General features: G+C 42.6%; 1 protein-coding gene and 1 non-coding gene across 2 annotated transcripts; both read left to right on the forward strand.

Moving 5' to 3' along the window:
• Positions 1–244: 244 nt before the first annotated feature.
• On the forward strand, positions 245–14526 carry LOC115108145 (lipoamide acyltransferase component of branched-chain alpha-keto acid dehydrogenase complex, mitochondrial-like). The gene is made up of 11 exons (XM_029632169.2): positions 245–350; positions 1693–1819; positions 1996–2071; positions 2226–2407; positions 2632–2759; positions 2941–3193; positions 3533–3699; positions 5187–5264; positions 11055–11246; positions 11533–11604; positions 11878–14526. Exons 1-11 carry the CDS (start codon positions 306–308, stop codon positions 12043–12045), a joined length of 1488 nt encoding a protein of 495 aa, XP_029488029.1. The 5' UTR covers positions 245–305; the 3' UTR covers positions 12046–14526.
• Positions 11653–11791, forward strand: LOC115108813 (small nucleolar RNA SNORD94). Its single transcript, XR_003860403.1, has one exon. It is a non-coding gene; the product is annotated as a small nucleolar RNA SNORD94 (small nucleolar RNA).
• Positions 14527–17767: the final 3241 nt, after the last annotated feature.

Consider the following 17767-nt stretch of genomic DNA (forward strand, 5'->3'; position numbering starts at 1 on the left):
TTTTACCTGTCTGACCTGGAACAATGTGACACCTTTCCCACACAACAGGAAATATGATTTATTCTCTCTGGTACTTGTTCCCATCTCCTCAAAAGTATTTCTGACTCATATCGTGGATTTATGCCGCGTTCACAACCCCGTTGAAACTAGGAAACCCAGATATTCTGACTTGCTAATTGTTTGAACATGGCACGTGTTTCCTTGTTCCGACTGGCCTACGAACGCAGCAACATCTCCATAGGGACTGATCTCTGATTGGCCATTGAAAGGGGCGTGCGTTGGATCCGGACAGAAGAGAAACAAAGATGGCGGCAGTTACCAGAGGCTCATTCACATTTATGAGACGCTTGGTAGGTTTGTTAAAGTTTTTCCAGATGTGTATACCGACGTGAAAGCTTTGCGAGATAGTTGATGATGCACAAGGATCATACATTTAGAAATACTGCTACTGTACATCAATATAGAGACGCTTCCCATGCAGCTGCTAGCCTGACTAGCAAACAAGCTAATTCGAGTATGTTACAGTGAAGTGGGATTGAAATAGACAATTTTTCCTAATTGTTTTGTAGTTATGAATAATTGCTATGAATAATTGCTATCTGTTGGTTACTACTACCCAGACAGTCAACTATTTATTTGACTCAAACTGTTGACACGGTGTGTCTGAAAGAATTGAACTTGAATGCCAATACAATGTCATCCCTAACCCATTCATAGACCACTGTAACTAACGTTACCCTTATCGCCTGACGATAGTACTGTAATATTTTGTTAAAATTTTCTACGCTCGTTCTGAACGTTAAAACGCATCGCTTGCGGTATGGTTTTGGAATCAAATTACGTATTTTTCATATCAGCGACAAATACATTTCTAAAATCAAAAGGTTAAATTACGACACACTTTTTTATAGGGTTAGCGTTTGTGATAGGGTTTCCACACGGCCATCTCTGTTATATTACAACCTTTGTTTACGGAAGACAGGCGGCAACCTGTGCTAATTGGCTATTTAGCGTTCTCGGAACACCTCTGTGTAAACTTAACTGGGGAGGAAGTGTAGTTCGTCAACTGGAGGCATACACTGCGTATGGATTTGTGCAACACTTACTGTAGCAGTTTCTTTGTTATTTGAAAGAGTCTTTCTCATTGATATTTTTATTTCACCTTTATTTAACCAGGTAAACTAGTTGAGAACAAGTTCTCATTTACAACTGCGACCTGGCCAGGATAAAGCAAAGCAGTGCGACACAAACGACAGAGTTACATGGAATAAACAAGCATACAGTCAATAACACAATAGAAAAAAATAGCCTATATACAGTGTGTGCTACTTTGAAGAATCACAAATATAAAATATATTTAGATTTGTTTAACACTTCATTTTGGTTACTACACGATTCCATGTGTTATTTCATAGTTTTGATGTCCTAACTATTATTCTACAATGTAGAAAATAGTAAAAATAAAGAAAAACCGTTGAATGAGGTGTCAACTTTTGATTGGTACTGTGTGTAACATTAGATTGTTAAACTAAACTTGCTCTGCAGCTAGTCAACTGTTGAAAGCTACGAAGTCATGCTAGCTATATCTTTAGATGCTGAAATGGTATAGAAGTATCCAAAGCCTAGTCCGGAAACGCGACCCCATCTAATGACTGATCATGACATGGATCTATTTCTCGTTTATCATCGCAGCTCTTGGCACATCGGTACAAGCGTTGCTGCTCCAGGGTCCAAACTGGCCGACCAGACTACACCCGTCATCCCCACACTGTCTTCATCCCTCAGCTGTGCAGCTCTAGGTTTTTCCACACCAGTTATGGTAAGTAGGCTTCGGAATCGGCGCACAGGGATGTAGAATGAGGAAGATGCTACTGCTGACAGTGTACACTCCGTACAGACAGTAAACTTAACAATCTTAAATGCACGAAAGGCTATGTGGAAGTTATAGGTTAAAGAATGGATGTTTAATTTTTAATGATCATTTGCTCTCTTTAGTCACATCAGGACCAATTCTGCCATTCAAACTCTCAGATATTGGCGAGGGCATCATGGAGGTGACGGTGAAGGAATGGTATGTTTTCTAAATATAGTACAGCAACATACAAAGCTGTATATGAATTACGTTTTGTTAAAAGAGTTGCCACTAGAGGCCACACAAGTTCAATGATTACTAAGCATAGCTACTCCAAGAGAAAGATGTTAAGGTTGTCTTTCTGTTTCCATAGGTATGTGAAGGAAGGAGACAAAGTCTCCCAGTTTGACAGCATCTGTGAGGTACAGAGTGACAAGGCATCTGTCACCATCACAAGTCGCTATGACGGTGTCATTAAAAAGCTCTACTATGAGGTTGATGCCACAGCCTTAGTGGGCACACCCCTGGTGGATATCGAGACAGAGCCCGGTCCGGGTAGGTATGCCGCCAAAGCATCAACAATGGCGTAATGGGAATCTCCCAACTTTTTATGTATCAAATGTTTAGACAATAGAACTGAAACTTGAAGCCAGTTCATATTACCTGGGTCACGTTTATAATAATAAATAAAAACATTTTGGAACACCAAATTATCTAAGTTCAAAACAACGTTGGCTTCTGTTGGAAGGTGGGAATAGTGACTTTGGTCGATCTTTCAGAGGTGGTCCATGAGGAGGATGTTGTGGAGACCCCGGCGATGTCAAACGATGAGCACACACACCAGGAAATCAAGGGACACAAGACCCAGGCCACACCTGCAGTCCGTCGTTTAGCCATGGAGAACAATGTAGGTTGTTATTAAAATACCGACACATACACATGCAAGCATGCATTCACTGCAAGATGGCACTACAGCACAAGATTTAGCACCACCCCTTTAAACCTGAAATGGCCAACTACTGGGTGTCCAGGCTTTTGTGATGATTGTCTATTTACCTCTTTGCCGCCTACTTTCTATTCCTCCTTAGATCAAGCTGAGTGAAGTGGTCGGTACCGGGAGAGACGGACGGATCCTCAAAGAGGACATCCTCAACTTCCTGGCCAAACAGACAGGGGCCATCTTACCCCCGACCCCATTCCATGAGATCCAGCCACCCCCTCCCGCAGCATCCGCCCCCTCCTCGGCCTCCATGCCCAAGATGAAGCCCACACCAAGTGTCCAGCTCCCTGTCGTCTCAAGGCCCGTCTTCACGGGCAAGGACATCACTGAGCCCCTGAAAGGTAGAGGGAGCTTTACAGAGATGGTTAATGGTTCCAAAAAATGTGTTTGCTTTCTGGGATACATTTCTGATTCAGAGAATAACCCATAGTATTAGCTAGACAGGTTAAATATAGTCTATTATAATTAGAGTAGCAGTGATGTTTTGAACGTGTTTCAAAAAGCTAGTGACTGTATTTAAATTCCCAATCTAGGTTCAGTCCAGGTTCCAAACAACTTCCTTCTGGCTTTGTTTGTAACAGTCTAAAGTGACCTGACGGGACAGGTGGTAACTTAGCAATATAGTACTGGCTTCATCAAAACATATCCCTTTTTTCCAATGTGTTCTTCTGAACGACCAGGTTTCCACAAAGCAATGGTGAAGACCATGACTGCAGCTTTGAAGATCCCCCACTTTGGTTATAAAGATGAAGTGGATTTGACGAGGCTGGTGCAGTTGCGCAAGGAGCTGAAGGGCCTGTCAGAGGCTCGCGGTGTCAAGCTCAGCTACATGCCCTTCTTCATCAAGGTGACCTTTGACTCCTGACATGATGTAATATGAAGTTGTGAGGTGACATGTCTAGTGTCAGTGACGCTATTGCCAAAATGCATGGGGAACACCTAATAAGATGTGTTCGTTATGAAGTTGAAATGTCAGCGTTATAAGCTCATGCCAGATCATGTACTCTTGTTATGACAGAGGTAGCAGCTTGTGTTATGTGACGGAAGTGTTATAATGCCCTGCACAGAAACTTCGTTATTACAGGAGTGTCATGAAAGAATCATTGGACGTCATACCTGAAGTACTATGCCAGAGGATTTGGGTAAATAGCCTGCTTGCTGCGGTTTGGATCACACCATAGTCCCTGTGCCCATGAAAGCGAAGGTAATTGACTTAACGCCCCTTAGCACTCACGTCGGTAGCCATGAAGTGCTTTAAAAGGCTGGTCATGGCTTACATCAGCGCCATCATCCCGGAAACCCTAGACCCACTCCAGTTTGCATATCGCCCCAACAGATCCACAGATGACGCAATCTCAATCACACTCCACACTATAGTCTATAGGGAGGAGGTCAGAGACCTGGCAGTGTGGTGCCAGGACAACAACTCCTTCAATGTGCTTAAGACAAAGGAGCTGAATGTGGACTACAGGAAAAGGAGGGCCCGAGCATCACATCGATGGGGTTGTAGTGGAGCAGGTTGAGATTTTCAAGTTCCTTGATGTCCCCATCACCAACAAACTATCATGGTCCAAACACACCAAGAAAGTCGTGAAGAGGGCACGACAATGCCTTTTCCCCTTCAGAAGACTGACAAGATTTGGCATCCTCAAAGTTATACAGCTGCACCATCGAGAGTATCCTGACCGGTTGCATCACTGGCTGGTATGGCAACTGTTCTGCATCCGACCGTAAGGTGCTACAGAGGGTAGTGCGTGCGGCCCAGTACATCACTGGGGCCAAGCTTCCTGCATCCAGGACTTATAATACTAGGCGGTGTCAGAGGAAGGCCCAAAAAATTGTCAACGACTCTAGTCACCCAAGTCATAGACTGTTCTCGGCAAGCAGTACCGGAGTTCCAAATCTAGGTCCAAAAGGCTCCTTAACAGCTTCTACCCCAAAGCCGTAAGAATGCTGAACAATTCATCAAAAGGCCAACCGGATTATTTGCGTTGACACCCCCCGTTGTTTTTACACTGCTGCTACTCACTGCTTATCAATACATAGTGACTTTACCCCTACTTACATGTACAAATTACCTCGACTAACCTGTTCCCACACACTGACTCCGTACCAGTACCCCCTGTATATAGCCTCGTTATTGGTATTTTGTGTTATTACTATTTTTACTTTAGTTTATAATAAAATAAAAAAAATAGTCTTCACTCTAACTGCATTGTTGGTTAAGGGCTTGTAAGTAAGCGTTACACGGTAAGGCATACACCTGTTGTATTTGGTGCATGTGACAAATAAAATGTCATTTGAAGATAATCATGATCTTCTCTGTTTGAGCAGGCTGCTTCCCTGGGCCTTCTCCATTTCCCTATCCTCAACGCCTCGGTGGACGAGGCTGTTCAGAACATCACCTACAAGGTAAGGCTGCTGGAAGGGGGGATGGTGTTGGGGAGACATTGCTTCCCTTTCAGTCAGTCAACTTTGGTACAACATACTATGGGGAGTTGCACTCTCTCAACTTCTGTTGAATCTAAAATCACTCCTGACAAGGCCAATAAAATCCTTTCCTCTCTGGAATCCCCGCCTTCCACAGGTGATAAGTGTGAGGCTAGAATTAATTATTTTCATTATTCCACTCTTCATCTCGGTGTAGACAGGAACGATTCACGCTACTAAAACAAACAATTGGAACACGAGACTGTCTCACGTTGCGCCAACTAAACTGCCCCTTTGTGGTAGAGCGTGCTCACCCCTGGATGTTGTGTGCTGGACTTTGTATGGTTCTTATAGTTTCCTAATCACAAAAAATGTGTTATTCTTCGGATTGTTTGGCCTGGCTATAGCAATGAGTTAAGATTGCTTAAAATGCGACCTAGATGACGACGGCTAAGCCGGGTTTGGGTTCATAACCATGCCCAAATTAATAAAGAGATACTCAGGTTTGTTGTCTTTGTGTAAGTTAGAGGTTGACACGGGAACAGGAATGGTAGTGAAGTTCTGGAGTGAGGCCTAATATATAATTTGCTTAATAAAAACCAAGAAAACAATAAATGGAAATTTCCTCTCTCCAGTTGTAGCCAGTCACTTGACCTCCGATGCAAGTGGAGGAATACACAGTTGCGCGTCATAAGTTAATTCGACTGAAAGGTTGCTTGTTCGGCCTCCTGGGTGACGCAGTGGTTAAGGGTGTTGTACTGCAGCGCCAGTTGTGCCACCAGAGACTCTGGGTTTGCGCCCAGGCTCTGTCGTAACCTGCCGCAACCGGGAGGTCCGTGGGGCGACGCACAATTGGCCTAGTGTTGTCCAGGTTAGGGTGGGTTTGGCCGGTAGGGATATCCTTGTCTCATCTCGCACCAGCGACTCCTGTGGCAGGCCAAGCGCAGTGCACGCTAACCAAGGTTGCCAGGTGCACGGTGTTTCCTCTGACACATTGGTGCGGCTGGCTTCCGGGTTGGATGCGCGCTGTGTTAAGAAGCAGTGCGGCTTGGTTGGGTTGTGTATCGGAGGACGCATGACTTTCAACCTTCGTCTCTCCCGAGCCCATACGGGATTTGTAGCAATGAGACAAGATAGTAGCTACTAACAATTGGATACCACGAAAAAGGGGTGAAAACTCAACAACAACAAAAAAGTTGCTTGTTCGAATCCCAGAGCCGGCGAGGTGGGATGAAAATCGTCCGTTCTGCCCTTGAGCAAGCAGTTAACCCCCACAATAACTGCTCCCAGTCTCTGATGATGTCGATTTAAGCCCCCCCCCACCGCACCTCCTTGGGTTAAATGTGTAAGACACATTTCGCTTGAATGCATTAGGTATCCACTTTCCATCTGGGTAAGTAGAAAATCTCAATGTGGTTATCACAGACATTAAACTCTTAACTGTTTTGAAGTCACCATTGGCCTCATGGTAAAATCCCTAAACAGTTTCCTTCCTTTCTGGCAACTGAGTTAGGAAGGACGCCTGTATCTTTGTAGTGACTGGGTGTACACCATCCAAAGTGTAATTAATAACTTCACCAATATTTAAATGTAGTTTATTTTTTAATATATTTATTTTCATCTACCAGTAGATGATGGTGTAGTCATTTTTAAAATCATGTTAAACACTATTATTGCACATAGTGAGTCCATGCAACTTATGTGACTTGTTAAGCACACGTTTACTCCTGAACTTATTTCCACTGTCATAAAAGGGGTTGAATACTTAATGACTTAAACATTTCAGCTTTTAATTTTTAAACATTTTGAATAATATTTAATTCCACTTTGACATTATGGGGTATTGTGTGTAGACCAGTGACAACAAATCTCAATTGAATCCATTTTTAAATCAGGCTGTAACAACAAAATGTGGAAAAAGTCAAGGGGTGTGAATACTTTCTGAAGGCACTATATAGCTACAACCAGGCCTGCCCTGAGAAGTCTTGGTTTCCACTAAAGCGATTTTGTATGCAGAACGGGGGACAGACGAGCAGCTAACGGAGGAAGTTATTTCTGATTTCTGCACATAAAAATGATCACAGGACAGGAAAATTCCGGGGTTATGGAACTGTTGCGGGATCAGGACATACAGAGAACATTTTTGACAAGACTGGAATCAATTTTCAGTTGTAGGATGTGGAGATGGATTGAGTCTTTGATCAGAGCAAATGTCTTAAATGCCTGGGTGGCTGCCCACAATCAACACGGTTCTTGCGCGCTCTATCACCAGTTACGGGAGGCTACTCGACGAGTACCTCATGAAGCCGGTTGAGGGGGAATGCTAAGAGTGTGCAAAGCTATCATTAAGGGAAAGAATGTTTTGGTTTCTACATGATTCAGAATAGAAATTAGCCTGTAAAAATAGAACAATGTTCTTATACCAAAAATTAAAGATGTTTATTGAAAAGCAAAATATTAACCGTTGAGTCTTCATCCCTGCTAGAAATCATTATCATTTAAAAAATAAACATTTTGCCTTGAACAAGTCACCTACACAGTAATAAAACACAATGCCGAAGTATATTTATATCATTTGCGAGCGACCTGTCCAATAGGCTATTTGTATGAACATTTTAAATGAATAAAGAACGAAACACAGCTGTTTTCCGGACTCTAATTTAATTTAGCCCAGGCATGAAAATTTGAATTAGGAGTAATAAATAACAAAACACGGCTGTCTACGAACACCAGGGCCAGCCGGTCATGGCTAGAAGGGATCCAGCATTTGTCAAATTGAATGTCAGATTTGACTTTTTGTAGCAGTTTAGGAGAATTGGGTTAAGCTTAGGAACAGGGTTTGTGTTAGCTAAAATTGAACTTGATCTTAATTTGACAAAAGCTGGATTCCTTCTAGGCATGACCGGGCAGGCCCGGCCCACTCACCATTCTCGCTGCGATTCAGCACCACAGCAGTGGAAAGAGGACACTAGGTGGTCACAAAATGAATAAATTATAAAACTGTTGTTGGACAATCAAACTCGATATGTATGTAAACGAAATTCGTTAAGGCTGGTTCATTGAGTTAAGGCTTTCTTAAAAATAATGCTCCTGTGAAACGAGGCACGCGTCATGCATTTATGAAAGCACTTGTTTCCAAAACACAAATGATATCCCTTTTTACAGTTCTAGATTATGTTTATTGAACGCTTCACGTCCTTTCCAACCGCTCTCTTATGTTTATTGAACGCTCCACGTCCTTTCCAACCGCTCTCTTATGTTTATTAAACGCTCCACGTCCTTTCCAACCGCTCTCTTATGTTTATTGAACGCTCCACGTCCTTTCCAACCGCTCTCTTATGTTTATTGAACGCTCCACGTCCTTTCCAACCGCTCTCTTATGTTTATTGAACGCTCCACGTCCTTTCCAACCGCTCTCTTATGTTTATTGAACGCTCCACGTCCTTTCCAACCGCTCTCTTATGTTTATTGAACGCTCCACGTCCTTTCCAACTGCTCTCTTAAACTGCCGCTCCAAATTCGCTCCATTCATTAAAATCACCATTTAAACCAACCCCCATCTATTTTTGTGACTACCTGGACCGATATTTGGTTTGAAGTATTGAAACCAAACCCTATGATGATTCCACAAGGGGGCACCCTTCCCATAGGTTGTGCATTACTGGGATTCATTGCTGCTTCCTGTCTGTAGTTCACTAGTCCCTAATGAGGTGTCTAGTGATACAGGTTATGGGCCCGTAGGCAGTTGGTGGTTGGAAGCAGAGTGGAGGGAACAATCAGGGTTGGACACAACCATGCTATTGTCCAACACACGGTCTCTGGTTCAAATTAATCCCAAAATGAGCTGTCTTTCCCCAGCTCAACACTTTTCATTCCTAGGAATTAGAAATACAGATTCTCAACCTATTGCGCCCACTTGGGATTTGGTTTTGGATGCTCTGTGAGAGGCCTTCTTTTGAATGACTGAGTCTGGTCCTGAAGATCTCCTGTGACATCTCCTTTCTTGTGGCTTTAGCCTCGGCTAAACATGTTGGGGACCTCCCAAGTCATCCATACACCCTTCCGGTACTTAGTTAGCCCAAGGCCATTCTGAGGTGACGTCGCGTCCAAATGCAGTCTTCGCCCCGAAAGTAATGGCTATGTCCTACAGGTCCTTAAAAAAATGTTTAAGCTATTTTCTATTTTTCGCCTCCATTTGTTTCTGATGAGCAACAGTTTGCATGCCCTGTGTCCGGGGGCCTTCTTTACGCACGTACATTGAACGGACCCGGGATATCCTACCAACTTTATGTCTGTTTTGCTAATCCATCTTGTGGCAGGGCGCTCTCTAAGCAGCCTCCACTATCCAGTGGGAGAGACGCTATCTCCCTGGCATGTAGCAGCAAGCTAATGAGGGCGCTTCGCCTCACGCGCCGATTTAAAACATTGCAGATTTCTACTTTGTTTTCTAGTGGGTTTTTTTTCCTTATTTTTGTTTTTATTTCACTTGGTCCCCCCACCGCCTCAAGTCTATACTCTGCCTCCACCCTAATAGACATGTATTAATCACTGCTACAGTTATGTGTATATAGTTCTATCATTTTTTTTTATTTATTAGCATTGTCATTTTATTTCCACTTAGTCCTGCATGTCAAAGCTTATGATTTTCACTGTACTCTGCAATCACACCTGCAACCCTGTACATGTCACTGTTAACCCTTCAGAGATTCAGTGTGTTTATCTAGCTGTGTACGCGCCAACTCAACCAGGGGTCTGGCAACGTCTCGGGTGTTATTTAAAGGGTTGGCCATTTAAAAAAAAAAAAAAAAATTATAGGATTCATAATATTCAATAAATTATAGTACATAACATCCGATTTGGACCAAACTTCTTTTTTTTTTCTAACAACGAGTAGGACGTGAGGGATCCATAGAAATGGTATAAAGCCATCCACGGACCACCCCAACAACGAGTATATAGTATCAGTTCTATGTTTAACAAGTAGTTAAGAGCTGCAGCTCTGAGAATTGTTTCTCCATCCTATGTAATGTATTCTCTGTGAATTTGGTTGTTCGCTACCCCCCCCCCCCCCCTGTTAAGAGAAATTACTCATTTAAAGTTTAGGTTTGTCCCATCCTACATCTTGAATTTCCTTTTTCGTGCTAGGCCCCTTAGTTCCATTGAAGAGAAATCTAAATGCTACAGCATACAATGACATTCTGTGCTTCCAACTTTGTGGAAACAGTCTGGGGAAGGCCCTTCCCTGTATCAGCATGACAATGTACTCGTGCACAAAGCGAGGTCCATACAAAAATGATTTGTCGTGATCGGTGTGGAAGACTTTGACTAGCCTGCACAGAGCCCTGACCTCAACCCAATCGAACACCTTTGGGATGAATTGGAACGCCGACTGTGAAGCCAGGTCTCATCGCCCCAACATTAGTGCCCGACCTCACTAATGCTTTTGTGGATGAAGTCCCCGCAGCAATGTTCCAACATCTAGTGGAAAGCCTTCCCAGAAGAGTGGTGGCTGTTATAGCAGCAAAGGGGGGGACCAACTCTCTATATTAATGCCCATGGTTTTGGAATGAGATGATTGACGAGCAGGTGTCCACATACATTTGGTCATGTAGTGTATATTCAAATAGATGGGGTACTTGCTCACAGCGAGCAGAATGCTGGACGTAGAACTAGAATGACTCATGAACATGACATTTCGCTCATCCTTTCTTCAAAGTGATTGAGAACCTGAGCTGGTTCTGAGATGTGCTGATATGTCTCCTCCTCCACCAGGCATCCCACAATATTGGTCTGGCCATGGACACGAGCCAGGGCCTGCTGGTACCCAATGTGAAGAATGTGCAGTTGCTGAGTGTGTTTGAGATCGCAGTGGAGCTCAACCGCATGCAGACCCTGGGCGCCACGGGCCAGCTGGGCACGGCCGACCTCACAGGAGGCACCTTCACCCTCTCCAACATTGGCTCGGTGAGCAGGGGAGTGGGGCGGGGGAGGGAGTGGGGCGGGGGAGGGAGGGGGACTAGTGGCTAGGAGGATGAGCTTAAAGTGATACTGATTTATCAAACAGATTTATATATTTTTTTTTTAAACCTTATGAGATTTTATAATGTTGACGTTTTCATAATTAGTAGCCATCTAATGCTAACTTGAATAGTAATTGACAGCTAGCGGCTGTATTATTTGGGACCTATGCTTGCTTAAGTTGCTTGTTCAGTCTTTACATGTCATGTATTTGTGTTTTCCATTGAATCAGATTGGAGGCACTTATGCAAAGCCAGTAATTCTGCCTCCTGAGGTGGCGATTGGCGCTCTTGGAAAGATCCAGGTTTGTGAAAATTATATTACTTTAACATTATCAGTTATGTTGTCAATGCTGGCTATGATGAGTGGCGCAGGGGTACGGACCTCAGCTGATAATGGGAGCTGAGTGTTGGTGCTAGTTCTCAGCTTAGTGGGCATGTGGCCAGCTGACTGGGAGGTGTCAACACGATACAGACGCCTGACTGAGCCTCATGACATTGTCTGGACTTATATTTATTTGATAGTTATGGATGTCTGGATTGATTTATGAATAATCATCTCCTGACATGTTTTCCAGGTCCTGCCAAGGTTTAACTCGAGGGACGAGGTGGTGAAAGCTCACGTCATGAACGTCAGCTGGTCGGCAGACCACCGGATCATCGACGGGGCCACCATGGCGCGGTTTTCCAACCTGTGGAGGGACTACTTGGAGAACCCGGCCTCTATGGTCCTGGATCTGAAATGAGCGTGCGGTACCCTGGCCTGCATCCCCTGGACACAAGCCCAGCGACGCAAAACCAGCCCCCATGATGATGTGAAGTTGGTCTACTGTACTCTGACTCTCTTGGGTAGTCACTTTGACTGGGTGTTACTGGTCACCATACTGCTCCTGACCCCTTGGCCTTCCAAACCTTTCTTCCTCCGAACATGGATGGCTGCACACGCCACGGACACCACAAGTTCCCTTACTACTCAACGTTGTGAAACTAATCTCTAGTTGCTGGCTGTTTTTATCTTTGTGTGTGGCCTTAGTTTGATTGCTCTCTTCTGGTTGCCTTACTGACATAGGATGGGTATGAACAGTAGCGCTTTCTCCTGAAGAGCAGAATGTTGGAAAACAACCCTTTTTTTTTTAGTAAACCTGTTGTATTTCTGAAATACTGTATAACCCTGTAAAAATGTCTTTGCACCTTTTTTGTTTTCTTACAGCCCCACACATTCCCTCATCAATGCTAGAAAGCTATTTTCAAGAGAATGTGCAGTTTAGTGATTCCCTATGGAAAGCACCATTGCACAACATGCACTTGTTAGTGTTCATATCAGCTACAGTGCCTTCAGAAAGTATTCATACCCCTTGACTTATTCCACATTTTGTTGTGTTACAGCCTGAATTCAAAATGGATTAAATTGATGCAATACCTTACTATGACAAAGTGAAAACAGGTTTTTAGAATGTTTTGCAAATGTATTGAAAATGAAATACAGATCTAATTTACGTTAAGTATTCACACCATTGAGTCAATACTTTGTAGCAACCTTTTGGCAGGAATTTCAGCTGTTAATCTTTCTGGGTAAGTCTCTTAAGAGCTTTCCACACCAGCATTGTGCAACATTTGCCCATTATACTTGTCAAAATTCTCTAAACTCAAATTGGTTGTTGATCAAAGCTAGACAACCATTTTCAGGTCTTGCCATAGATTTTCAAGTAGATTTAAGTCAAAACTAACTTGACCACTCGGGAACATTTACGGTCTTCATGGTAAGCAACTCCAGTGTAGATATTGGCCTTGTGTTTTAGGTTATTATCCTGTGTGTGGTGGAAAGCAGACTGAACCATGTTTTCCTCTAGTATTTTGCCTGTGCTGAGCGCCATTTTATTTTTATCCTGAAAAACTTCTGTCCTTAACAATTACAAGCATAACATGATGCAGCCTCCACTATGCTTGAAAATATGGAGAGTGGTACTCAGTAATGTGTTGCATTGGATTTGCCCCAAACATAACACTTTGTATTCAGGACAAAAAGTTAAATACTTTGCCACATCTTTTGCAGTATTACTTTAGTGCCTTGTTGCAAACAGGAGGCATGTTTTGAAAATGATTTATTCGGTACAGGCTTCCCTTTCACTCTGTCAATCAGGTTATTATTGTGGAAGTAACTACAATGTTGATCCATCTTCAGTTTTCTCCTGTCACAGCCATTAAACTCTGTAACTGTTTTAAAGTCACCGTTGGCTTCATGATGAAATTCCTGAGCGGTGTCCTTCCTCTCTGGCAACTGCGTTAGGAAGGAGACCTGTATCTTTGTAGTGACTGGGTGTCTTGATACACCATCAAAAGTGTAATTAATAACTTCATGTTCAAAGGGATATTCAATGTCTGCTTTATGTTTTTACCCATCCACCAATGGGTGTCCTTCTTTGTGAGGCATTGGAAAACCTCCCAGGTGTTTTTGGTTGAAATCATTTTAAATTCACTGCTTGACTGAGGGACCTTACAATTATCTGTATTTGTGGGGTACAGAGATGAGGTAGTCATTCAAAAATCATGTTAAACATGATATTTGCACACAATGAGTCCATGTAACTTATTATGTGACTTGTTCAGTACATTTTTACTCCTGAATTTAGGATTGCCATAAAAAAGGGGGTTGAATACTTATCGACTCAAGATATTTCAGCTTTTCAATTTTAATTTGTAAAACACCTTTGACATTATGGGTGTGTATTGTGTGTAGGCCAGTGATAACAATTCTCAATTTAATCAATTTTAAATTCCGGCTGTAACACAACAAAATGTAGGGTATGAATACTTTCTGAAGGCACTGTATGATGTCAGCAGCTACTGGATCAAACACTCCAATGGTTCCCCAATTGTTAGTTTGATCAATTTGTGTTACTGCTTTTCTTGCTGTTTGATGTTTAAAAAATAAAAAAAGGAAAATATTAAGTTATGGGTGGAAGTGAACACTTACGCTTTGTTCGAATACCCATACTAACATACCGTATACTACCTACTCAATTTATGTCACAAATAGTGCGGTTAGTATGAGTATTCGAACATAACCTTAGTGTAGGGTTTTGGGAATGCGTACTGTGGTCTCTGTATTTTAGGGAGATTGTACTATTTGAAGGTGTGTGAGAAATGCCTGTCTGACTTAATCACCGTTTCTGATATTGTGTGGATCCTGAAAACAAGTTTTAATAAATTTGAGGTGTAAAGATTTATTGGCTTTGCTGAGTGTTGTGGGTTATGTTCCCCAAGAATTCTGACACTCACTAGTTTGGCAAAATAAAGCCTTTAGTCTATAGACGCTAAATAATTGTCTTCGTATGGGAGAGATACAGGTTCATGTTGGAAATTCCCAGTCATTTTTCCCATGGGAATTCTTTTAATGGTGAAATATAAGGTCTGTATTATATAGCCCTACAGTTCATTTAAAATATTTTGTTAACTGAATAACCATCTTTCCATTGATCATTGCTCAATGTTTTTGTCTCCAGGACTTGGAATGAATAGAGCTGGTCCTAAAATGCTTCTAATTTCCCACCCCATTGAACAGAGGACAAACATTTTACGTGACCATTGGAACAGTTTCCACCCCTATTTCACACAATTCTTCCTACTGTCTTCTGAAGGCATGTGTTGTCAGGGGGACTGTAAGTCCATGTGGCAAGTTTAGCTTGTGACCACCACCTCCACTATTTTCAGTGTTCCACCCCTGACTAAAATGAAACCTCCTGAGTCACGTTTCATCTAGGAACACTACTGACAAGCTATGAGCTCTATTGCTACTCTGTTACAAGATTTTCAAAGCAAAGAAGCTATTCCATCAATACAATAACATACAGAAAGAGGGATATGTCGAGGGAACATGGGTTGACTTCATGCAAATTAGTGCAATTTAGAAGGTACTATTTAATTTGGCTGCGACCGCCCGGCAACAGGATTTGACGGTTTGTTACAGGACTACTGCAGCTGTGCTCCCATCTGTTTTGAATGTATACATTAACTGTGTTGGTGCTTCCATGAACTTTACAATCTATTTGGAGTGAGATGTATTTAATCCTTTTTGTCAATTGTGTGAAAATTACTTACTACATGCAGTTTGGCTTGATAAGAAATAAGGTCCAAATTGAAAAAAGTCTAATCATGTTGTCAATCATTATGAGGACCAATGCGTTTCCTTCTGCAGTGAAGAAATCTAAGCAGATATGTTCCTGCCTCTGTCCTTGTCAAGCCCTACCTGTCTAATTGAGGAAGCAGTGAGCAGGCAGACTCCAGTCCTGTTTTGAGTTAAAACTGTTTTGGGCGCTGCATTTGATCAGGGTCACCATGACCGGGGTGGCAGTGGCACTGTCATCTCTATCAAGTCCCTTGGGAGACTAGAATTAAGAAAACTAAACAAGATATGCAGAAGCAACAAGGTCAAAGGGCCAGTGTACAGTCGTGGCCAAAAGTTTTGAGAATGACACAAATATTATTGTTCACAAAGTCTGCTGCCTCAGTTTGTATGATGGCAATTTGCATATACTCCAGAATGTTATGAAGCGTGATCAGATGAATTGCAATTAATTGCAAAGTCCCTCTTTGCCATGCAAATGAACTGAATCCCCAAAAAAACATTTCCACTGCATTTCAGCCCTGCCACAAAAGGACCAGCTGACATCATGTCATTGATTATCTCGTTAACACAGGTGTGAGTGTTGACGAGGACAAGGCTGGAGATCACTCTGTCATGCTGATTGAGTTCGAATAACAGACTGGAAGCTTCAAAAGGAGGGTGGTGCTTGGAATCATTGTTCTTCCTCTGTCAACCATGGTTACCTGCAAGGAAACACATGCCGTTATCATTGCTTTGCACAAAAAGGGCTTCACAGGCAAGGATATTGCTGCCAGTAAGATTGCACCTAAATCAACCATTTATTGGATCATCAAGAACTTCAAGGAGAGTGGTTCAATTGTTGTGAAGAAGGCTTCAGGGCGCCCAAGAAAGTCCAGCAAGCGCCAGGACCGTCTCCTAAAGTTGATTCCGCTGCGGGATTGAGGCACCGCCAGTACAGAGCTTTCTCAGGAATGGCAGCAGGCAGGTGTGAGTGCATCTGCATGCACAGTGAGGCAAAGACTTTTGGAGGATGGCCTGGTGTCAAGAAGGGCAGCAAAGAATCCACTTCTCCCCAGGAAAAACATCAGGGACAGACTGATATTCTGCAAAAGGTACAGGGATTGGACTGCTGAGGACTGGGGTAAAGTCATTTTCTCTGATGAATCCCCTTTCAGATTGTTTGGGGCATCCGGAAAAAGGCTTGTCCGGAGAAGACTAGGTGAGCTCTACCTGTGTCATGCCAACAGTAAAGCATCCTGAGACGATTCATGTGTGGGACTGCTTCTCAGCCAAGGGAGTGGGCTCACTCACAGTTTTGCCTATGAACACAGCCATGAATAAAGAATGGTACCAACACATCCTCCGAGAGCAACTTCTCCCAACCATCCAGGAACAGTTTGACAAACCTTGTGAGGCAAATGTGATAACTAAGTGGCTCAGGGAACAAAACATCAATACTTTGGGTCCATGGCCAGGAAACTCCCCAGACCTTAATCCCATTGAGAACATGTGGTCAATCCTCAAGAGGCGGGTGGACAAACAAAAACCCACAAATTCTGACAAACTCCAAGCATTGATTATGCAAGAATGGGCTGCCATCAGTCAGGATGTGGTCCAGAAGTTAATTGACAGCATGCCAGGGTGGATTGCAGAGGTCTTGAAAAATAATTGTCAACACTACAAATATTGAATTTGCATCAACTTCATGTAATTGTCAATAAAAGCCTTTGACACGTATGAAATGCTTGTAATTATACTTCAGTATTCCATAGTAACATCTGACAAAAATATCTAAACATACTGAAGCAGCAAACCTTGTGGACATTTATATTTGAGTCATTCTCAAAGCTTTCGGCCATGACTGTAGGTAGGTGAATGATGTTTATCCTTGATAATTTGATGGAATATTGAATACCCATAGGTTCAAAACCCAATAGGCTTAACGGGATACTTCAGGATTTTGGCAATGAAGACCTTTATCCACTTCCCCAGAGTCAGATGAACTTGTAGATACCATTTTTATGTCTGCGTGCAGCTTGAAGGAAGTTGCTAACTAGCATTAGCGAAATTGCTAACTAGCATTAGAGCAATGACTGGAAGTCTATGGTATCTGCTAGCATGCTAGTAGATACAGTGCCTTTGGAAGGTATTCAGACGTCTTGACTTTTTCCACATTTTGTTACATTACAGCCTTATTCTAAAATGGATTGAAAAATATCCTAGGACAAATGCTGATTTCCAGATCTTTGGAATTTCTTTACATTCCAGGGTTAAATTGAATAGATATGTAAGGGAAAGGGGTATACCTAGTCAGTTGTACAACTGAATGCCTTTGACTGAAATGTGTCTTCTGCATTTAATCC

The sequence above is a fragment of the Oncorhynchus nerka genome, linkage group LG24 (genome assembly GCF_034236695.1).
Source record: "Oncorhynchus nerka isolate Pitt River linkage group LG24, Oner_Uvic_2.0, whole genome shotgun sequence".
In the NCBI taxonomy this organism is placed as follows: domain Eukaryota; kingdom Metazoa; phylum Chordata; class Actinopteri; order Salmoniformes; family Salmonidae; genus Oncorhynchus; species Oncorhynchus nerka.